Source organism: Microcaecilia unicolor, unplaced genomic scaffold, assembly GCF_901765095.1.
Source record: "Microcaecilia unicolor unplaced genomic scaffold, aMicUni1.1, whole genome shotgun sequence".
Taxonomy (NCBI): Eukaryota; Metazoa; Chordata; class Amphibia; order Gymnophiona; family Siphonopidae; genus Microcaecilia; species Microcaecilia unicolor.
In genome coordinates, this window is record NW_021963047.1 from 61,788 (window position 1) to 86,259 (window position 24,472).

Below are 24,472 nucleotides of genomic sequence, written 5' to 3' on the forward strand. Positions count from 1 at the left end.
TCGGCGCGTAGAATTTCGGAGCTACAGGCTTTGTCTTGTAGAGAGCCTTTTCTCTCCTTGGCTAAGGAGAAAGTGACTTTGCGGACAGTTCCTTCGTTTGTTCCTAAGGTGGTATCCTCCTTTCATGTAAATCAGGTGATCTCGTTACCAGTGTTGGGGGATAGGTCTGGTGATCTCTCTCAACGTCGTCTGGCTAAGTTGGACGTTCGACGCATCTTGCGGTCGTATTTGAGCAGAACGCAGGCCTTCCGAGCGTCGGATCGTTTGTTCATTTTGTTTGGAGGTCCCAGAAAGGGGGAAGCGGCTTCCAAGGCTACTCTGGCTAGATGGTTGAAGGAGACTATTGCCTCGGCGTATTTGTTGAAGCGTCGGGCAGTTCCCTCGGTACTGAAGGCACACTCTACTCGGGGGGTAGCCGCTTCTTGGGCGGAAAGTAGTTTTATTCCTCCGCAGGACATTTGTAAGGCGGCGGCGTGGTCGTCCATTCATTCTTTTGTAAAGCATTATAGGATTGATGTGCAGGCAAAAGAGGATGCTCGGTTTGGAGCGGCTGTGTTGTCTTCTGCTTTTCGTGGGTCCCACCCTTAATGTGTCTACTGCTTTGGTACTTCCCAAGCGTCTTGACCGGTCTGGAGGGTTGCTGAGGAAGGTGAAATTAGGCCTTACCTGCTAATTTTCTTTCCTCTAGACCCTCCAGACCGGTCAAGAGCCCGCCCTGTCTCTTATCAGAAGTATTTTTCAGCCGTGTCAATTATCAGAAGTATTTTGAGCCGTGTTCTGCTATGTCTGTTCATTTATATTCAGTATGGTCGGAGAATTTTCTTTGACTCTAATATTCTGCAGAGTGGGACGCCTGGGCGTTTCATCTGTTTAAGCACACTGTTGGTGTTTAACTGTTAGTTTTCCAGGTACAGGGGTTTCATTAGTTTCAGAGTTACTGTTCCAGGGATTTGTTTCTCTGCTTTGCTAAGTGTATACTGGAGATAGAGGGCTAGCACAGGTTATATGTACTCAGTTTGAAGTTAGTGTTCTCAGTCTCCCTCTGCTGGTAGGCATGCATAACCCAAGCGTCTTGACCGGTCTGGAGGGTCTAGAGGAAAGAAAATTAGCAGGTAAGGCCTAATTTCACCTTTTTATTGGCTAACGCTGCACATATTGGATGGAATCGCCTCCTTTGTTCCTGAACTCCTGCCGAGTAGTCTTGAAAAATTTTTATTGAGGACCCCTCATATGTAAGGGAATCTCGCTTTATTCTGAAGCCACGGATGATCTCTTCTTTGTGCAAATAATTGTGTACTTTAATAATGACAATTCTGGGGCGTTGCATACCTTGCTGCCAGCGTCCAAGCCTGTGTGCTCTCTCTATGCACAGTTCTCCGTAACTATCAGATAAAGCCAGTTCTTTTTTCAGCCACTTTTCTAGAAGAGGCCCCAGTGACTTCTCCGGAACTTTCTCTGGCAGTCCAACAAGCCTCAGATTGCACCTACGTGCCCGGTTTTCCATGTCTTCTAATTTGTCCTGTTGCAGCTTTAACTGCTCCTGTAGACGCGCTATTTCCTGTAGGTGCTGTGATCTTGAATCCTCTACTGCTGAGATCCGGTTTTCAGCCTCATCCACTCTCTTCTCTGTGTCTGCCATTGAAGACTCCATGTTTTTCATCTGCCCCGCCAGTAGATCAAATCTTGGGCTGAGGGCCGCGCTCACCGCAGCAGTAATCTGAGCGAGTTGTTTTTCAGTAAATTCTCCTACACCAGTTTGTTTCTGATCTGCCATTTTGTGACTGGATTTAGGTGGAGATGTTTTTTCTCTATCAAACTTTGTTCCCCTGCGCGTGGTTCCAGAGGGCATAGGCTTCAGGTATTGCTCCATGCAAAAGCTGGGGACGCCCTCCGTCACTTCTTGCCCAGGCTGCGGGTGCAATTGTAATTACTAATCCAAGTATCTAGAAAGTCTCAGCCCATATAAATCCTTGGTACAGTTCGTAATCGTATATGGCTTTTTTGAAATCTGTTTTTGTACCAAGAGGCCAAAGCCTCAGCAAACCTTGAGTGCTAGAAAAAGGCTTCCACTGTCTTCTGGGCGCTTGTTACCTGCCCCTCTCTCTCCTGTGCTGACACTCAGGAAAACCCCTCTCTTTAAGGTGCCAGCCACTTTTGCAGTCTTTTGGCTCGGAAAACCAAGGCCTTGATGTGTTTTAAGGCAGTATCAGCCTGGTAATCATTTGTTCCTACTCCAGCAGTCTCCTCTTTGCCGGCTCTTAGTGGATTATGGCGATTTTCTAATTTGCTCTTCTTCTCTCCTATCGTACGCCCCGGGCTCAATTCTCCCTTGTTCTGCTTCGCCCTCTCTCGGTTAATTGCCCTCTCCGGTCCGCCCGATGCCACCGCCGCAGCTTATGATTCCCGCCTTAAGCTGCCATTTTGCGCTATGGGTCGCGCCGTTTATTTTATATTTTTAAGTTCCTCGCTGCTGCCGTCGACCTCAGGTCTTTACCCCATGCGCGTTAATTGTCTCCCTGCCTTCCGCCAGCCTGCGGTGGATCGCTGGAGCGGGTCTGGTCCGTCAAATTCGGGGCTTCATATTGTGGCGCGACGGAGCTCACGGCAGCGCTGCCATTTTGCCGCCCGGCTCCACCGGAAGTCATCACCGTTGCTTTAAATTCTTGCAATAAAAGATAAAAACTTAATTCACAGAAAAATTGAACAAATTGAAAATTATAATCGTAGACTGAATCTTTGTTTCTTAAACTTCCCCAGAACTCTGGGGTATACTCCTCTTGAAGTATTTAAAAATATTTGGTAGACGTTTTGAACTATTCTTCAGATCTTATTCCGCCAATTAATCGAATATATTATATTCCAACTAAAAAGATTCAAGAAGGAGAAACCCTGGATACTATATTACAACAGCCTCTACAAAAAGAGCAAGAGAAACATAACCTTAACTTAACAGAAATTTTAGAATCATCTATAACTGAGGATTCAGAAAGAATGACTTTGTTAGTTTCATTTATATTTGAACAAGATATGGAAGCAGTAAAACGTATGTTTTTCAAGAAATCAAAATCTTTATTCTATGGGGAAAAGATATGGATGTACCCTGATGTTACCAGACAGATACAGGAAAGGAGAAAAGCTTTTTTAGCTTTAAGGAAAGAGACCCTAGCATTAGGGGCCTCTTTTTACTTAAATTACCCATGTAAATGTGTGATAAAATATCAAGGACTAAAATATATTTTTTTTCCTACCAGAACACTTAACAGCTTTTGTAAGTCAAAAAAAGTTATGTAAAGTTTAATGTCAGATATAGAGAGATTGAGATATAGTTAGGATTAGGCGCAGCGTGCAGTGCTAAATTCATCTTCATCTATTCCTTAATTTCTCTCCTGAATATGTAGCCCCCTCCCAAACTTTTAGTGGTCTAAAGAGGGCACAACCGTTTTTCTTTGTTATATTATTGTTCTAATTTTGATGGGAACATTTCTTAGCCTGTATTACCTAATTCAAGTATTGTACTTGGTGAAAAATTGTTATAAATCAATAAATAATAATAATAATAAAAAAAGAAGATACAAACAAATCTTTATTGTAGAGTTTCAACCTAATGCTCTGTCTGTTTCCAGATTGGAGTTTGCGGATCGGCTGCTTTGTTGCTTTTTGGAACCATCTTTCTGTAGTATTACTTCTTTTTTGCAGTTCAAAAAAGAACTTAAAACATGGCTGTTTTAAGAGGCATATGGTATTGAGACTCATTAGTTAGTGTAGTTATCCTGATCAGTATGCGATTTTAAAAACTGTTTTTGTTTCTATGCTGTTGTATGTGATAGCTGTGCTAACTATTATGTATGTTTGTTTTTTTTGTAACCCATCCAGAACTTTGAATGGAGTGGGATATAAATTTGTTAAATAAATATCTGTGCCAGTCTGGAGGAACACTGTGGAAGGAGAAATTAGGTCTTACCTTCTAATTTGCTTTCCTTTAGTCCCTCCAGACCGGCACAGGGCCCACCCTGGTCTGCTGTTGCTTACGATGAGTGTTCTTGGAGTGCTGTGAGGAATTGGTGGGCATAGTATGTGCACCTGTTTTACGATTTAAACAAAAAAAAAGCCAAAATAAGTAACTCTTTAGGAATGAGATTGATATTTATGTTTCGCGAAGACAGGAGGTCAGCTTGTCTGTCTCGTTATGGAATTCAGCATCAGGCCGCACATGGGACAGCTTGTTATGCAAGCAGAGCGTAGTTGAGAAGCAGCAGCACACAGTGGTTCTTCAGTACTAGAACATAGTGCCTAAGAGGGCACCCTAACTTGGTGGGGCTTAGCTCCTTCTACTTGACTATTCATTTACAGGCTTCTGGGGACTGCTCAGCAGGGTTGTAGCCAAAGGCAGAAGTTCTCAGTCTCCATCTGCTGTTTGGAGTGTATAACCCATCTGGGCCGGTCTGAAGGGACTAAAAGCAGGTAAGACCTAATTTCTCCTTATCCATTTTAGAATTTGTCTAGGCTAAATTAAATTTCCATTCTATTTTGGAAGGAAGAAAGGCATCTTAAACTAAATAGTATAAACAAAATTATAACTAAAAACAAGTCCTTGGCAAAGTCATGTACTTGAAGAAATGAATTAACAAAATAAAATCTCCATTATTGCAGGTTGATATTGAAGTGGACTTCATTCGCTTTTCTCCTGGTTGATTTCCAAAACCAAGAAGCTCCTGGACCATTTTAAAAGTCTTTCAGGGCAATTCCATAAAGGGTGCCTTTATTCAGGCACCAAATAACGTGCCCCAACTTTATAGAATACCAGCACATATGTGTGTAAATGGTGTCTGTAATTACTATTTATGCACATAAGGACTAGGTGCTGTTATGTAGAAAGTGTGCCTAAGTCGCATGGGGGAGATTTTATATATGGCGCCTAAAAAGAATTGACACTGATAAGCATATTCTATAATTGGCACCTAAATCTAGGTGCCGATTATAGAATGCACTTAGTTGATATTTCGGCGCCTAAATCTACGCTCATCCATTTACACCAATGAAAACATGATATAAATCTTGGTGCGTAGATTTAAGTGCACTGGACCATATTCTATAACTAGGCGCCTAAATTTCAGAACGCCCACGAAATGCCCATAACCACGCCCCTTTTTAACTACATGTGTTTGGCGCACATTGTTACAGAATATGCTTAGCGAGTTGTGCTAAAGTCTAATCAGTGCCAATTAGTGCTCATTATTACTTGTTCAGTTCTGTTATCAGCGCTCATTAGCTTGTTAAATTGCGCGCATTGTTTGGATCTCTAGGCATGCTATATAGTATTCAGGGGATACTGTGTAACTGGGGGGGGGGGGGACATGCAGGGGTGTATTGTGAGTGTTCCACCTACCAATGCATCAATTTACAGAATACCATCAGTTGCACACATTGCAAGGGAAACTTAGGCGCAGCAGCTTATGCATGTCATTGACCTTAGGTGTAAGGTATTGTGCCTAAGTTTCAGCGGCTATGCATTATTCTGTACCAGGTTAGGCGTGCCTTAATGCCATTATAGAATTAATGATAAACATGCCCCTTTGTTGCATCTTAATTTAGTCGCCACTTCATAGAATTGCCCTTTTCTATTTAAAACCTCCATTTATCATTTGAAACCACTATTATGCACTGCTCCTTTGTTCAGTTTTTAGCTGTTTTGCTAAAGGATTTTCTACTCAATTTATGCAATGACACCTAGTTACTAATAACTGGAATAGCACATCTTTAACAGTATCCCACATTGAAATCTTCCCCACCCCACTTTCTGCTCTTGGAAAGTGCAAATGAACGCAGGGACCCATTTAAGTTTAAGGGTCTGTTACGGACTCTGAGTGACCTTGAACAAATCATTGTTTTCCATTGCCTCAGGTATTAGCTTAGATTGTAAGCTCTTTTGGGCAGGGATATACTGTACAGAGCTGTGATTACTAGCAGTGCTATAATGTCGTCTCCCGCTGCAGAGAGGGAAATGGAGGCCATTAAACAAGCTTCAGCAGGCTGAATTGTTTGCCCTCTCAGGACTCTGGGGACACTTCCTCCACTACTGTCTTAGCTCACATCAACAGTAGGAGGCTCTAGGAGCCATAAGGAAGCAGGTTACTGATAAAGTGGAGACTGCAGAAGCTGATTTTCCAGAGAGTGGCCATATTTCCTTTACAGCAGTTTTTTTGTGCCTATATTTGTTATGTAAATGTTGATAATTGATGTTAGTATGCATTGAATTGTGATTTAATGTTTACTCTGGATGGTATTTACCAGGATGGCAGCATGTAACATGATACTGTATTAAATTTTAATCACATTTTTAACATGAACTGTAAAAAAAAAAAAAACTGGACAATGAATTACAATTCTGAAATCATTTCCTAGAGAATGTAGTTCTTGTGACAGATGCAAAATTGCCAGTACTGAAAATGAAGTCCACCATACATCCATAGATTATATAACATTAAGAAGCACTTCCTGTTGTCTGAATCTTGCTTTAGAAGGACCATTGAGGATGAAAGGGGAAGGCTTGCATCCAGGTCTTGGCCTCTGCTGTGAACATTTTCTCAGGAGAAAGTGGACTGAAAACATTTTGTATACACCATCGCAGCTTCTAAATGCCTATAGACTGGAAGTAGTAGTGATACAGAGTGGCAGAACTTTTCTTGCATCATCCAGTCCTCCCGCCCTGCCTGCTTGTAGTGAAGTGCCATATCCATTGCTGTTAGCATAATTCTAATAACTGGGACAAGTATGACAATTTCTCTCTAGATTCTGATATTACTGTTCTAGAGAAGAAGATAAGAGGATTTTTATAACTGTTGTCACTTGTACCAGGTTCTTTACCAGACCAGTGGAAGTATAATCTGGAGAGTCAGAAAGTTTAAACTTTTCTATAGCCTAGCCTCACCATCTGTGTAGTATAACAATGCTGCCAGAGCTACCTTTGTCATCTTTGGAACGGAATTTTATTTTAGCTTGAGGAGACTTGGCCTGCATTGCAAGCCTTTCATTTACCTTTAAATTTATGACCTGCAGCAAAAGAGAAGATTCTCAAGTATTGATCAACTGCAACTAGAAACCAAGAAAATGTGGTGGAAAGATCAAGAATTATCCCAATTGTGTTGGGTGGCACCAGCCTGCTAAAAAGGGTTTCTAACTGCATTTTACTATGTTCCCTGTATCTGTTATACCTTATGAAGTTTTGCTGGAATGATGCAAGTGATGAGGTGAGCTTTAACCATGCATCTGAGATCATCTCTAATATACCCTGGCATTAGAGTTAAATTTTATTTCTGTTACAGTATGTGCAGAATTGACCCATTTGGTAACATTATCTCTGAGTGAACACATATGCATACACACAAACATATACACTACCACCATTATTTCTAAAGTGCAGCCAGGTTTATGCACTATGTATACACACACACACGAGACCCAGATGTGCGCACACACATAAATGCGTATATAGACTCGGAGGGGTTGGATATTTGTGCTGTAAGTCATATTCACATGGTTTCCTCTCCAGGAAACCTCAGCCCCTCCTGTGCTTGTTATTTACAGTGACACTTAGTCGCTGAAACATGCACTTTGGTACTGGTTGCTGGTTTTACATTCTCCTAGTGGTGAAGTATGACAGTATTTGTTGCCTTGTTACAGTGGAACCTTCTGGTTTAAATTTATGTTTAAACAATATTTTATTGAAAAATGAAGGAAACATTTAACAACAACATATCTGTGCTTTTGTGATACAAAAAGGTAAACTTCCTCTCCTAGAACATTCCCTCCTTCCCCCCCCCCCCCCCCCATCCCCTTATGCTTCAACGGTACGTTTATTGATGGCACTTGTTTAAGATAAAAATGACAGCTTAAGATCCAAAGCAATGTAAGCAATAGAGACATATACAACAAATGTAGTAAACCATCCGAGCAACTTTTAGGTTCACTTTAAAAACTGCCTCCCCCCCCCTATTCCCATCCAAGCAAAATAATACTACATGCCTTAAAGTGAATAGCCATGCCTAGATACTAACAACCCCCTTAACTAAAAAAAAAGCCCAACAAAACAGCCCCCCCTTATTCATGTAGAAGTTGAACAATGAAGATCAGTAGTAGAGATGTCACATATATCACCTATAAAGTATTAACAATGAGGCTTCACCCTGTAGGCATGCTAGAGGTACTTGTATATCAGAGAACTTTACTAGATAGCAATACTCTGGACGTGTCTAGGGAGGTGTACCTCTATAGCCCGAATGACAAGCTAGCTGTGCTGGAGAAATAACAATGCCAAAGATGGAATATATTATTATTAGGTAAAGAAAAATATATATAAATAGTACCAAAGCAAAATGCCAAGCAAAATACAAAAATAACTTGCTAGAAAAAATAGATTATCCCAGAATAGATAATACAACTTGATTATCCTAATGGACTAACTAAAGGAGTGGTTACACCACCTAGTACAATCCTGAAATCCTAATAATTCTTATAAGAACTTATTACATGTCTTATGCAAAACATAGTGATCAGCTGAATACACAGACCAGAAGTCCTGACGTAAACCTATCTGTCTCAGACAAAAACTAAGGACTAATTATCCCCGACCATAGGTAATATATCCTGTTATCTCACTTTTCTGTCTGTGACAGACTCCCAATGGTAGAGAAGCGGATTTTATAACCTCAGTGAGCCTCCCAGTCCAGGAATAAGGTCTGAGACTTGAATTCTGGATGCAAATGGTACAGTCTTAGATAAGGCCTGATGTTGAAGCTGAGCTTTATTGAAGTGAAGCTTTATTAAAAAAAATCAAACAGGCTCCGATGCTGCAGGCTCTTTTTTGGACATTCAACCCCACAACAATAAAAGCGTCCTTTTTGGCTGTGCTTCACTCAGCTGAGAGACCTGGAAGTGTCTGAGCCAATCACAGCATGTTTAGCTCAGCTAATGTGCTGTGATTGGCCGTGCTTCACTCAGCTGAGAGACCTGGAAGTCTCAGAGCCAATCACAGCGTGTTTAGCTCAGCTAAACGCGCTGTGATTGGCTCAGAGACTTCCAGGTCTCTGAGCTGAGTGAAGCACAGCCAAAAAAGATGTTTTTATTATTCCGGGGTTGAATGATGTCCAAAAAAGAGCCTGCAGCATTGGAGACTGTTTGATTTTTTTTTTTTAATAAAGCTTCGCAGCCTCCCCCCCCCCCCCCCCCCCCCCACAAGAATAAAAACGTCCTTTTTGGCCATGCTTCACTCAGCTCAGAGACCTGGAAGTAAGGGCAGAACATCCAAGTAAGTACAGTTGTGGCCTGTCTTGTAATCCAGAGGTGGCGGGTTCAAATCCTAATAGTTTTGTAAAAAAAAAAAAAAGGACGAGCACTTGGATTTTATTTCCACTTTTTTAAGTTGTATGAAGTCTTTATTGAATATTTATCAATAAAGTGACAAGCACTTGGTTTTTCAGGTGTAGAACGGCCATAATGGCCATCCATGACGAGCACTTGGCCGTTTTAGCCCCCTGATTTTATTTTATTTTTTACATTTTAATAATTTTTCCAATCCCGCGCAGCCCCAACGAGAGGTACAGACCTCTCGTTAGATTTTCCACCGTTTTCCTGCGTTAAGGCAATCGGAAAAGGTTAGTGCATCTCATTACAATAGGGTTTCTACATGATTTGCTCATCTGCATTCCGTTTTTGTTAGCTGCTACCGTCGTCGGAAAAAAAGTGTTTAGTGCGTGCCAGGGTTTACTACTTGCTCATTTAATGGCTTGTTAAGGGCTCGTTAAGTTTAGTGCATCTGGCCCTTGGTTTCATTTCACTGGAGTGTTTGGAAATAGCTCTGTTCAGAAATCTCTTGTGTCTTCTGTAGGTCAGAGACAGACAGACACACATAAATACACAAAAACACATAGAAAACACGAGTACAAACGTGCACAGAATTAAGTACACACAGACATGTCCATAAGCCTTCACAAAATAAATAAGAACATAAGTATTGCCATACTGGAACAGACCAAAGGTTGCCCAGCATCCTGTTTCCAACAGTGACCAATCCAGGTTACAAGTACCTGGCAAGATCTCAAAACGGTACAATACATTTTATGCAGCTTTTCCAAACAATAAGCAGTGGATGTTCCCCAAGTCCATTTTAATAATAACTTATGGACTTTTCTTTTAGGAAGCTACCCAAACCTTTTTTAAAACCCTGCTAAACTAACTGCTTTTACCACATTCTCTGGCAGTGAATTCCAGAGTTTAATTACACGTTGAGTGAAGAAATATTTTCTCCGATTCGTTTAAATTTACTATGTTGTAGCTTCATTGGTTGCCCCCTAGTCCTAGTTTTTTTTTTTGAAAGGGTAAACAAGTGATTCACATCTACCCGTTCCACTCCATGCATTATTTTATAGACCTCTATCATATCTCCCCTCAGCCATCTTTTCTCCAAGCTGAAGAGCCCTAGCCGCTTTAGCCTTTCCTCATAGGGAAGTCATCTCATTCCCTATATCATTTTCGTCGCCCTTCTCTGCAACTTTTCTAATTCCACTATATATATATTTTTTGAGATGCGGTGACCAGAATTCCATACAAGTTCATGGGGTTGCCTACATTGTCGCGTACAGCTAAGGTGATTAGATTTTTTTAATTATTATTTTGAATGGTCTCTGCATGAATGTGTCTAGGTTTATCCTATCAATATTATAGAGTTAAGTTTTATTTATTGTAATGTTTTATTGCATAAAATTGTAAGCTGCTTTGGTCTATTCAAGTTAAGGGGTATATTAACATTTTAATAAACATTAACATTTGATGTCTTCATAGTAGGAAAACAAGATGGCAAGGTCAGAAAGATGCTAGGGCACATAGGGAAATGTATAAGTAATAGAAAAATTACAAATAGCTGGTGAGACTTCATCTGGAATATTTTGTCCACTGCTAGAGCCAATACCTCTAGAAGGGATTAGACAACTGGAGATAGTTTAAAAGAGGGGTTCCAAAAAGGTGCAGGATGTGTACCACAACCTATATTCAATGAGACTAAGTGTTATACCCAAGAAGAGAGGGAGGTATAGAAAATGACTGCAAGTAAGACAATAGGTCCTGTCAAGTCTGCCCATCCATGCATCTACTAATCTCTTATCCATTCCTTTCCCTGTGCTTGCCCCATGCATTCTTGAATTCAGATGCAGTCTTCGTTAACAGCAGGAGGCCATTCCATGCATCAACCATCCCTCTATTAAGAGTGTTCAAAGAGCAAAATCTTTTAAATGAGGAGGAAGCCTAGAACAAGGGTTCATATGCGGCTCCTAGTGGGCAGGCTCATGGACAGTGTCGGCACACATAAAACGTGTGAACTGTCTTGCTGATGCAGGTGGGGGAGTAAAAAATGGTAACAGACTTCAAGAAGGCATGTGAAAAGCACAGAGGATCTTATCCCAAAATATATATTTTCTCTCTGCTCCAAAAACAGTGTAAATAAAATTTTTACATTAGAACTTATTTGCCAAAAGCAAAGCATTGAACACATTTTTCTCCATCAACAAGCAGGGTGCATCAGCCACACAAGGAATTGGTGTTTTCTAACTCTCTTAGAACGCAGAAGCAACTGGAAAAAGTGATTGTGCATGTGCCTGTGGAAGCACTTCAGTTATCTTTTGTCTGTTCTGCTGAACTGATGTGTGGGGTAGCTCTTTCACTTATGCTGCCTTAATGAGTAAAACAAAAATTTTTTTTTTTGTTTATTGGGGGGGGGGGGGGGATTGTAATTTTTTGTTTCATTTTCTTCAGATTTTTGCGGTTGAACAATAAAAAGTCCTCTTTTTTTTTTTTCTGTCTTATGAAGACATTGCATTTAACTCTACTCACATGCTTTTTGAGATGTCCAAGAGCAAACCAGGTTTCAAAAAGTGAAAATGAACATAAAGGACAGTCATGAGGTATCCTTGCTCTGCCTTAAGGCAACCCATGATCTGAAAGATTGTTATAGCTGCAGCAAGATGTCAAGAAAGAGTTTAGTTGAATCTTTTTTTTTATGTACTGCCCTTTAAAAATGCAAATAAAACGGACAATGGGAGGTTAAAACTGACAGCAGAAGAGTCTGCCATGAAGAGGAAAAAAACAGGTAACGTTATCAACTCTAAGGGGCACTTTTAGTAAACTGTAGTAAAGTTTACAGTTACCATGGCTTAAAGCAGGACTTTACCGTGCCATAGCTGCAAATTTTACACAGCACCTAGGGTGAGCGGAACCAGCATTTTCCTGTTTAGGTCTCCTATTAATGTTCGTAGTAATGTGCATAGTACCTGCTGACAGAAGCACTTAGTGCCTCCTATTTAAGAGGTGGTAAGTGGTTCCACGTTAACTATGCAGGTGGTAAGTGGTTCCACGTTAACTATGCATTAGCTATTTAATGTCATGTGTTACCTGGATACTGCTTTCATACCCATTCTCCGCCTATGTCCTGTCTTCTAGCACAAAAAGCACTGCTAGAAAACTGCAAAGCTATTACTGTAGCTATACACTACTAGTTAATGTGCAGTAAACCACACGTTAAGGGGTAAATTCTACATAGGTTGCTAAGAGGCATCAAAAACTGGATACGAAGCTAGTAATCTATAATGGCAGAATTGCACACCAAACTATAAATTATAGAACACTAGCTAAAGCTGCAGATATGGGACAAACGTTAGGTGTGTCCACTTATGCCATGTCTATGGCTGGCTTAAATGGTGGGACCTAAATGCAGCTATTCTTTAAAGTGTGCACAAGAATAATTGGAACATCCTAACATGCCCATGCCCCTCCTCTGTTAATGCCCCCTTGCATTTGCACGTTGCCAGAGAGTGGTAAAAGTAGTTAGCAGGGTTTTTAAAAAGTTTGGATAATTTCCTAGAAGAAAAAGTTTTTAGTTATCCTTGGGGACCTTTAAAGTACTTCTAATGATTACGGCTTCCATATTATGTATCGGCAGCCTTTATATTTCTTATATTACTAGTAAAAGAGGCCCGTTTCAGAGCAAATGAAACGGGCGCTAGCAAGGTTTTCGTTGCCAACACCCCCCCTCCCTCCCTGGCCAACCCCTTCGTTATTCTTCCATTGCTCCGCCCCCAACATCATGACGTTTGATGCGAGGGCGGGGCCCAGAGTGATTTCCTGCCTCCCTGCCAACCCCTTCGTTGTTCTGCCATTGCTCCGCCCTCGAGGGCGGGGCCCGGAGCAATTTTGGTGGCTTCACCACCACGAACCTTCGAACCTTTTTGAAGGAAGTCAGGGCTTGGCTTCACTGACGTCAGTGTCCTCAGAACGTTGAGGGTGAGTTTTATTATAGTAGATGTGATTATTGCCCTGATTAAAAATAAGTCCCATTTTCATTTTAGGATGACAGACACATATATTTGCATTGTAGGTCTAATTCCCTTTCCTCCATTGTAGGTAGCCTCCGGCAATGAGGCCTTAGTCTGTATAACACAGTTTTTATTTATCTTCTTTGGTTGTATAGCACGCAATTTCGTTTTAATACTGAAATAGTACTCGCCTATTTGTGTTTTTTGTATTATGGCCATCCTTTTTTATATTATGATTTATCGGTGCTTTTAAATTATGAGCATGATGAATCTAAGTTTAGCGATGCATGTATTTCCCTTTGAACTCTGGCAGCCACTTCGATATGCATCCAAGTTCAGCGATGCATGTATCCACATCACACAGACATATATTAGCACCATAGGTTTTATTTCTTTCCCTCTATTGTGGGCATTCTCTGATAAGAAATTAGTTTAATATGGTTTTTTAATGATTTTTTTTTTGTTGCATAATATGGAACTGTTTTAATGTTGAAGCAGCCTCAAACATCCTCATACTAGGCGACATCAACTTACACCTAGAAGATGACACCTTACCAAGTACACGAGAATTCAAAGAATTCCTAAAACTCTGGGATCTGCAAACACCTAACATACACCCAACTCACGAAAAAGGACACACACTAGATATCATAACGAATAGATTCGAACCGGACTCAACTATCATACTCGCTAACACAAGATGGACACCTACATTATGGTCAGACCACCATAAAGCAAATGTCACTCTTTGCTGGCGAAAAACACAACTAAACACGAACAATAAACATGAGCGAACAACCTACACAACGAGAGGAAAAATAGACCCCACAACATTCTGGCAACAGATCTACCAGAACGAATGGACTACAAACGTTGACACCATCCAATTCCTCCAAGAATGGGATGATATAAGCACAACAACATTAGACAAAATCGCCCCAGTCCAAACCAGAACATCACACAGGAAAAATGCAAATCCATGGTTCACCGAAGAGCTGAAAAAACTAGTCAGGAGACTAGAACGAGCTTGGAACAAAAAGAGAGACGAACAAACACTAAACGACTGGAAACTACTTCGGAGAAAATACAAATATACCATAAAACAGACAAAAAGACTACACTACAAAACATTAATAGGACCAAACTACAAAGACACACAAACTCTTCAACCTCGTGAACAAACTGTTAGACACCACACCAGTTACAACCAATGGCAAAGATACACCAAGTGTTGACAACCTTGCGACATACTTCAAGGAGAAAATTATACTATTATGACACAAAATATCCGCCAGCCCTACAGAATACACCACTCTTCTAGACTGTCTAGATCCAGAAGAAGGAACACACCCAGCAGACAGAACCTGGACCGAATTTGAACTACTGTCAGAAGACCTCATCTCGAAAACTCTCAAAAGATATGCCAAATCCAACTGCAAACTAGACATATGTCCAAATAGCCTCATGAAATCTGCTCCTCAACAATTCATAATAGACCTAACAAACCATATAAACCACATGCTACAAAATGGACTCTTCCCAAAAGAAAAAGGAAAAATCTTACTCACCCCAATTCCTAAAGATACAAAGAAAAACACGAGCTAAATAACCAACTACAGGCCAATAGCATCCATACCACTAATAACCAAGATAACTGAAGGCATGATAACTAAACAACTCACAAACTATCTAGACAAACATTCAATACTCCATGATGCCCAATCAGGATTCCGTTCGAATCACAGCACAGAAACAGTATTAGTCACCCTTATGACCAAATTCAAACAAATAATTGCAACTGGCAACAATATACTCCTTTTACAATTTGACATGTCAAGCGCCTTCGACATGGTTGACCATGGAATCCTACTACACATACTTGAATACTTTGGCATAGGAGGAAATGTCCTGAACTGGTTCAAGGGGTTCCTAACCCTGCGTTCATATCAAGTCACATCAAATTCAACCACGTCCAAGGCATGGACACCTGAATGTGGAGTCCCACAAGGATCACCTCTCTCACCAACTATATTCAACCTAATGATGATCCCTTTAGCAAAACTCCTATCAAACCATAACCTCAACCCATATATATACGCCGATGATGTGACAATATACATCCCGTTCAAACAAGACACCAAAGAAATCGCCAACGAAATCAATCAAAGTCTACACATCATGAACACATGGGCAGATGCATTCCGCCTGAAATTAAACGCAGAAAAAACCCAATGCCTGATACCTCCCAATACAACACAAATGAATTCAACGCGATAAACACACCAACCCTAAACCTCCCAGTCTCAGAAACGCTAAAAATCCTTGGAGTCACTATCGACCGCCACCTAACACTTGAAACCCACGCAAACAACACAACCAAGAAGATGTTCTACTGCATGTGGAAATTGAAAAGGATAAGACCATTCTTCCCAAGATTCGTCTTCCGCAGCCTAGTGCAATCCCTCGTCCTCAGCCACCTGGATTACTGCAACTCACTATACGCGGGCTGCAAAGAGCAAATACTGAGGAAACTTCAAACAGCCCAAAATACAGCAGCCAGGCTCATCTTCGGAAAACCAAGATATGAAAGGGCAAAACCACTACGAGAGAAATTACATTGGCTTCCACTTAAGGAACGCGTTACTTTTAAAGTTTGCACACTAGTCCATAAGATCATTTACGGCGAAGCCCCAGCGTACATGTCTGATTTAATAGACCTACCACCCAGAAACGCTAAAAGATCATCCCAAACACACCTCAACCTCCACTTCCCCACTTGCAAGGGCCTGAAATACAAGACGCTACACGCGTCAACCTTTTCCCACATGAGCACGCAGGCTTGGAATACACTACCGCGCAACCTAAGAGTGATTAACGAACAAGCTTCCTTCCGTAAACTACTGAAGACTCACCTGTTTGAACAAACTTACGGAAAGAGCCAAAACACATAGAGTCCATACTCACTGTTCATCAATGCAACATACATCCACTTCTGATCCCTCATCCCGTAATCCAGTCAATTATACACTTATTCACGGAACTATGTACACCATGAGGCTCATTTTCAAAGCACTTAGCCTCCCAAAGTTCCATAGAAACCTATGGAACTTAGCCTCCCAAAGTGCTTTGAAAATATGCCTCCATATGTCTTTGTGTCTAACACTGCCCTTTAGCTTCCCATTGTCTCCTTCCAATGTTTCTATGTTGATGTCCCATTGTCATATTCCTAATGATATTCGAATGTCTCGCACAACTCTGCACAATGTAATCCATAACCAAGTTGTAACAAATGTATTTCTATTATTCATATCTTATTGTAAGCCACACTGAGCCCGCAAAAAGGTGGGAAAATGTGGGATACAAATGCAATAAATAAATAAATTTATCATGATATACGAGTGCCTTCTTTTAAACTGAGTAGTCTGTACTCTGCATGTTCTGCCTGTTAGGCAATATTTTTTATGCATTAGATAATGTTAATAATGTTCTTTTATTCTGTACCAAGCTTTGACTGTATTTACTACTACTACACTGTGTTCACTTATGTATTTTTGTGGATTGTATTCTTGACATCTTTTGCTGTTTTCCTTTTCCTTGATAGGAGATATTTAAACAATAAGGAGCCTGTTTTTACAGTGTTCCTTTTTAAGCATTAAGAGTAAGATAGGTGCATTTTGGATTTGCTTTTTTCTTTCTTTTCCTTTTATTTCACAACACCATATACACAAGATTAGTCCTCTTCTCATATTTCAAGCAGGTTTTGCTTACATTAAATTTGGATCCTGTGTTGCCCCCCCCCCCCAAATAAAAACGAGTAACTGTCACATGTTCTTTCCTGAGCCGGTATGTCAAGCTCCATCTCTGGCAGTCTTCGAATCTAAGCTAAAAGCCCGCCTTTTTGATGCAGCTTTTAACACCTAACCCTTATTCACTTGTTCAGAACCCTTATTTTATCATCTTCACTTTAATATTCCCTTATCTTTCTTGTTTGTCCTAATTAGATTGTAAGCTCTGTCGAGCAGGGACTGTCTCTTCATGTTCAAGTGTACAGCGCTGCGTACATCTAGTAGCGCTTTAGAAATGATTAGTATTATGTATATTACACACATTTCTCTATTTATAGTTAACACTTGATTCTCTGTATTTGATTTTTTAACACTTGACTCTGTATTAGATTGTTTACAACTGTATGTATTTTTTACACGATATAGGTTACCATTATTACTTTGTGAGCACACATTCTATTATTATCTTATATAATTTTCTATGTATGCATTTATTCTTACAAATATGCATGATCCTCTGTATCTATATATTAGTTTAAAATATGGTATATAACATCCATATGCGTAATTATCTATGTTGTGTCCTGCTATGAAAATTAGTATTTTTATTATTCATTGTTTATTTTTAAGATTGACATTTTAATGTACCTTTATATGTTTTATCAGTAGACCCCTGAGGCAGGCATCTCAGCGCCGAAACACGACCCATGTCGGGTCTTTCAGAAATAAAGGATTTTCGTTGTCTCAGTCTTGAAGGCCTAGCTGAGCTTTTCCTTTTGGTTGCCAAAATTACTTAACATATGCATCAATTTTAATCAAGGTGAGCGCCTCTTTCAACAATCACAACAGTTCAATGTTATTCTCTAATACAACCTCAAAACAATAATACATGATGACTTTTGTCTCTGTTGCCATTAATATTTTTCAATAAAAGAAAACAAACATGAAAAAAAAAGGTGAGCTCTTCTTTCACATTTTTTTTTTCAACTGAGGTGTTGTCACGTTTCCGAGTCAAGGTGTGCATGGGGACATAATCTGACTCCCATCCCCTCCCAATTAATTTCCAATCCATCCCCACGGTAGTAATTACTGTTTTCTCCCCATCCCGGTGGATTTCCACGGGTTTCCCGTTGTCTCCCTCCCTGCATACACCTCTAGTATGAATGCTTGCAGCCGTGCTGCCTCCAGTCTTCACAGACTGATTTTATCTGCCCACTCATTTCCTGCAGCAGCCATATCTCCAACCAGCTAGACAAAGATCCCTTACTGATTGACTCAGGCTTGGTCCAGGATTATAGTTATTAAAAGTATTTCTTATAATTGGAGTCCTTATTTACATTATCATCCAGCTCTTAACTCCTGCATTTCCCCTTTCAGTAACATTTTTCTCTTTATATGTCTCAGAACCATCAATTCTAATTAGTTCCTTACATCTTGTTCTCCCCGGTTGATAATTTAAAAGCTAGAACACTTTGTTGCCAAGGCAACTTATCCTTTCACTTCCTATTATGTTAGCATTTTATTCTGAGTTGAAATCTGATGCAGAACAGTGCAGTCATTACAGGCGCCAGAAGATCTATGCAGCCCCAAATCAGCCTGTTGTCTACCAAGAGAAGAAAACTGAATCCCAAGAAAGCCACATAACTCAAAATACTGCATGTCACCTTCTTATCAAGTGTAATACAGATGCATTTTATAGACTGGCTCCTGAATAAAAGCAGGGAAAACTGAAAGCAAGCAAAACATACACTAGCAGAAAAGAATAAAGTGAGATAGCTTTAAAATTATGGTTATTTCAATTTGTATTAGGCAATTTCTGTGAATGCATACTACCCAATGGGCTTCTTCCCTGTTTTGTTCCGGGTACTTTTCTTCCAAGTGGCTGAAATAAAACTTGATTTTTTAAAGTTTGAACTGATTTTTGAAACAGGCATTAATGTGCTCATCATTGCTGGCCGAGTTCTATGTGATATAAGTGAAAAGATAGTGTGTTTATAGAACTTGTTTTGCCTTTGTTTCATTTATATTCTTTTTGTAGCATGCACATGTACTCCGCTGTGAGGCTTTCCATTGTTTGGATCAACAGTAGCACAGTGGTATTTCTGGTGATGGTAATGGGTTGTTCATGATAGCTTCCATCACCCAAGTTGTGAAATTAACTTCCACAAGAAACAGAACTTTTTGTTAAATTGGCCCTCTCGTATAGAGCTCTTTACCTTCAGAAATGAGCAGTTTAACAAGCTACCTTGGATTTCTTAAGATTCTCAAAATATGGATTTTCAAGAACATCTTTGCTGGATCATAGACTTAAGCCAGTTTCTGACTGTGATGATTGCTGATTATTTACTTTGATTTTGGTTAAACAATTATATTGTTTGGTTTTACTTGTTACTACTACTACTTATCATTTCTATAGCGCTTACTAGATGTATACAGTGCTGTACACTTGAACATGAAGAGACAGTCCCTGCTCTACAGAGCTTACAATCTAATTAGGACAGACAAAGAGGACAAACAAGAGATAAGGGAATATTAAAGTGAGGATGATAAAATAAGGGTTCTGAACAAGTGAATAAGGGTTAGGAGTTAAAAGCAGCATCAAAAAGGTGGGCTTTTAGCTTAGATTTGAAGACGGCCAGAGATGGAGCTTGACTTACCGGCTCAGGAAGTCTATTCCAGGCATATGGTACAGCAAGGTAAAAGGAACGGAGTCTGGAGTTAGCGGTGGAGGAGAAGGGTGCAGATAAGAGAGATTTACCCAGTGAATGGAATTCCTGGGGAGGAATGTAGGAGGATTTACCTGCGATCTCACCTTTGCTGGTCTTGGTCTATACAAGCCAAACCATTCTGTTATAACAATATGGATACTTCTGCCTGTGGCCTGTATGCATCAGTACCCATCAGAAACCAGCTTTGTTACAAAAGGGAAATTACTGCTGAGCATACCATGATGACTTAATCCAAGGACATATTATTTGTTGCAAACTAGCCCAGTTATCTCCTGGGAAGAATGGAGGACAGAGATACACATGGCTGCAAGAGTATGGGATCTGACAGAGAGGTTTGCATGCCATCGATAACAGTTTCATTGCTACAACAAAGGCTCTCTTCATGACCATGAAGCTGGCTGGACATTATTACACCGTCTGTGACTGATCCACAGGTATCATCTGACCCATGTATGCCAAAACGTTGGACTGAAGAAGAGGAAGAGAGAATGGAGGACCAGAAGACTTGCAGGAGGATAGAAGGCTCGGAAAGAGCAAGAGACTGATTTCCTAAACACCAGTGAACTGCATACCTTGTAACAAACTCACAAGGTTAGCTCAGCTATAATATACAGTCTTACCTAAAGACTGTGTCATCTGCATCCAGAATACAGATCTCAAACTTATTCCTGGACTGAGAGACTCGCTGAGGCTTCAGCTTGAGTCTCAGAGGAGGAATCCACTTCTTTACCATTGGAAGTCTGCCACAGATGGCAAGGTGAGATAACAGGATATACTACCTATAGTCATGGGGATAATTAGTCCTTGGCTTTTGTCTGAGACAGATGGGTTTTATGTCGACTTATGGTCTGTGAATTTAGCTGTATTTTGCATAAGACGTTTGGTGTAAGTTCTCATAATAATCATTAGGATATCGTATTGTGATTGGTTGTGTAATCACTCATTTAGTTAGTCCATTAGGATAATCATATATCATCATTATCTATATTTTGGTGATAATCTATTTTTATAGCAAGTTATGTTGTAATCTGCTTTGCAATTTGCCACATATATATATATATATATATATATTATTTTTCTATTCTTAATAAATAATATATATATTCCATCTGTGGCATTGTTCCTTTTTCCAGCACAGCTAGCTAGCCATTGGGCCAAAGAGGTATGCTTCCCCTAGACATGAGTCCAGAATAATTACTATTTAGTAGTGTTCTGTCAGCTAAGTACCTCAGGATATATATATATTAGGAGTTGTCCTTCTGGATATATATACTCCTACAGGACTGGGTTGAGAACCCCTGCTATTTAAATTGTTATTTACCTGAAGATTTTTAATTACTTGAAGGCTTTTTTAACCCATCCCCAACGATTCTAGTTTAAAGCCAATCTGCTGCAGAAAACACTTTGTCCCTTTTTTGATAGATGGACAACATCTCTGCTCAGTTGCCCTTGGAATATGAGTACATGGCCCAGGAAACTGAAATCTCTCAATTACATTATCTGCACAGCCACACATTCATCTCCAGGATGTATGTTTCTCTGATTTGGCCTTTACTCTGGACAGGGATGATTGATAAGACTACCACCTGTTCATCTATCTGCTTCACTCTCTCTTCCAGAGCCTTGAAGTCCCTTTTGATATGTTTGAAGGGATACCTAGCGGTATCATCTGTGCCAAAATGGATGAGCAGAAATGGGTAATAATCAGGAGCATAGCCATACCTGCCATTTTGGGTGGAGCCCATTAACCTGGGTGGGCCCTTCCTAACCCCAGCCCCACCCCCATACATAATTTTTTTTTAAATCTTTCCTGTGCCCCTGCCATCTCTCCCTCTTTCTTCCCATCCATTCCCCTCTGTGTCTCCCGTGCCCCTGCCTGGCATCTGCCCGTCTGTCTCTGAAACTCCCCCTGCCTGGTTTACCTCTGAGCCGTCGCTCGCCAGTGAAGAAACAGGAAGTGATATCGAGGGTGGGATGCCTATAGGAATTGCTGCTTGTGACAGCTCGAAGGTAGACTGAGGGGGGGGGCAGAGGGTTCACAGAGAGACAGGCAGATGCCATGCTGCCAGTAGAGAAGAGAGAGAGAGAGAGGAGTGAGGCATCGCTAATGAGGTGTTTTGGAGTCCATTAAACTGGGTGGGCCTGATGCAAGAATGGTTGGTCCTGTGCCCACCCATAGCTATGCCACTGGTAATAATCAGTAGACTTGAGTATTGGCAATCTCTTGACACCAGCCAGACAGCACGCTTCTTGGGACATCATGTCTGGTTGACAGATGGGTGTATCTATATTCTTTAGAAAGGAATCACCATTTTCCTGGCACCAACGTCAGGCTCATGACTCTATAATTTCTTGGGTTACCTCTGGAAACCTTTTTAAAACGTGTTACATTGGACACCCTCCATTCTTTAGGAACTATGCTTGATTTGAAAGATAAGAAATTAATTATATTAGATATGCAATTTCATTTTTTAGTTTTATCAGTACTCTAGGGTGTATACAGTACCATCCAGTCCAGATGATTTGCAGCTCTTTAGTTTGTCAATTTGCCCTATTACGTCTTTCTGGTTTACAGAAACTTGTTTAAGGTCCTTTGACTTACACATTTTTAAATACCATTTCTAGCATGGGTATCTTCCTGACATCATCTTCAGTGACCACCGAAGCAAAGAATTCATTTAGTCTCTCCACTATGGCCTGGTCCTCCCTGAGTGTCCCTTTTAGCCATTGATAATCTATTGTTCAACTGATTCTCTTACTGGCTTCTTGCTTCAAATGTACCTAAAAAAAGTTTTTATGTGTTTTTGCTTCTGATATAAGTTTCTTTTAAATTCTTTCTTTTGTGAGGAAGTGTGCAATCAAACCCTAGTTCCTCTTAAGGCACACTTTAACAGAACCAAACCTTGGAAGCGTAGTCACGCGTAGCCTAGATCAGGGAGAATAAACCTTCTGAGCTTGGTACAGTCAGAGAGGCCCTGTGGTGGTGGTGGGGGGGGGGGGGGGGAGTTGAGGAGGGAAAACTCTCATGCCTTGTCAGTGGTGGCTGAGGAAAGCCTCCATACCCTGCCAGCAATAGCTAAGAGAAGCCTCCACACCTGGCCGGCTGTATTGGTAAGTAGCAGTTTGAATATTTCAGCCTGCAAGGTAGGACAGGCCTTTATATACAAGGGGCAGAGACTGCTAGAACCTATTTTTGTGTCTGACTAACAGGTATGTTAGGGATCAGGACTGTGTGGTAGTTACATTGAAGGATAACTTATGTTAAATTGACTTGCCTGCCTGAGAGAGGACAGGCTATTTTATGTAATAAACCAACTGCATGAGTAAAAGCATAATCAAAACGTTTTCTTCTAATTTAAACTGTGTGCTTCCTGTACATGTGAGGGGCTTGCACCCACACTATCACAACCTTCCTTATCAGTGCTTTGCATTCAACTTGCTATTCCTTATGCTGTTTTCTATTATCTTCATTTGGATTTTTTTTTCTGACGGATATTCGTTTAGCTCTAATAGCCTCCTCTGCCTCTCTTTTTAACCATGTTAGCTGTCATGTGGTCTTCCCTTCTGCCTCCATTAATACATGAAATATATCTGCTCTGGGCATCCAGGATATTTTTAAACAAGTTCTATGCCTGTTGTCAAATTTCGACTTTTGCAGCTGCTCCTCAAGGTTCTGTTTTTTTTTTTTAACCATTTTCCTCATTTTATCATAATCTCCTTTTTGAAAGTTAAGTACTAATGTAATAGATTTCCTGTGTGTACTTCAGTTATTAAATCAAATTTGATCTTTTGATATTATTTGAGTAAATATAATTCAATACTGTGCAGCAAAATGGCTACTGAGAGAATCCTACTAAAAAGGACACAGCAAGAAAAAAAAAAGGAGACATAACAACAGTTCCTCCTTGGAAATAATGCCTTGAAAAAAAAACCCCAAACAAACCAAAATTACTGCATACCCTGATAGGTGGGTACCTCAAAGGACCAAGATCATCTAAGATAATAAGGAAGGTTCAAAATATCAAACATAGCAGCAGAAGCACAAAAACTGCAGGGATATGAAGAAAAGAGAGTTATCAAAATAAACTATTTAGAGAAACCCCAAAACAGTTCTGCGTGGACCTGGGACAGAGCATACATACAGTGAAAATACCACTAACTATTACAGAAATCAAAAGGTTTTGAAGAAATCTATATGAGGATCCTGTGAACTACAACTGAGAAGCAGAGTTTGGAAAAGGCCAATGTCAAAGCTATGGAATGGTCTCAAGTAATAATGAAAGAATTGTAAAGCAGATTAAAAAGAGCCCCAAACTGGTTCCATGGCTTAGAGTGCCCTGTAGGCAGTGGAATGGGGTGGGCCACAGGGACCATGGCCCTATCAATGTTTTGCCATGCACAGCATCAGTATGGGGTGGAGTACAGGGGAAGGAGACAGGGAGAGAGCTTTGGCCCTTCCAAGTAAAAAGATGTTCTGTCCCTGGACTGCCCCAATCTTCACTAAGACCTGGCAAGCAGCAAAAATTAATTGATCAGGCAGCTGGACTTACCTTCACAATGTCTAATACAGGAAAAACACTTCGGGTTTCAGGTTTTGTAT

General features: G+C 40.4%; 1 protein-coding gene across 4 annotated transcripts in view; it reads left to right on the plus strand.

The window, feature by feature from the left end:
• The window catches only part of LOC115458836 (methyltransferase-like protein 5), a 48,644-nt gene extending 43,671 nt beyond the window's left edge, over positions 1 to 4,973 (plus strand). For all 4 annotated transcript variants that reach the window (XM_030188661.1, XM_030188663.1, XM_030188662.1 and 1 more), the window contains one exon: positions 4,651 to 4,973. In XM_030188661.1, coding sequence (XP_030044521.1) covers positions 4,651 to 4,692 — 42 coding nt within the window. In that variant the 3' untranslated portion in view covers positions 4,693 to 4,973. The remainder of the gene's footprint in view (positions 1 to 4,650) is intronic.
• Positions 4,974 to 24,472: the final 19,499 nt, after the last annotated feature.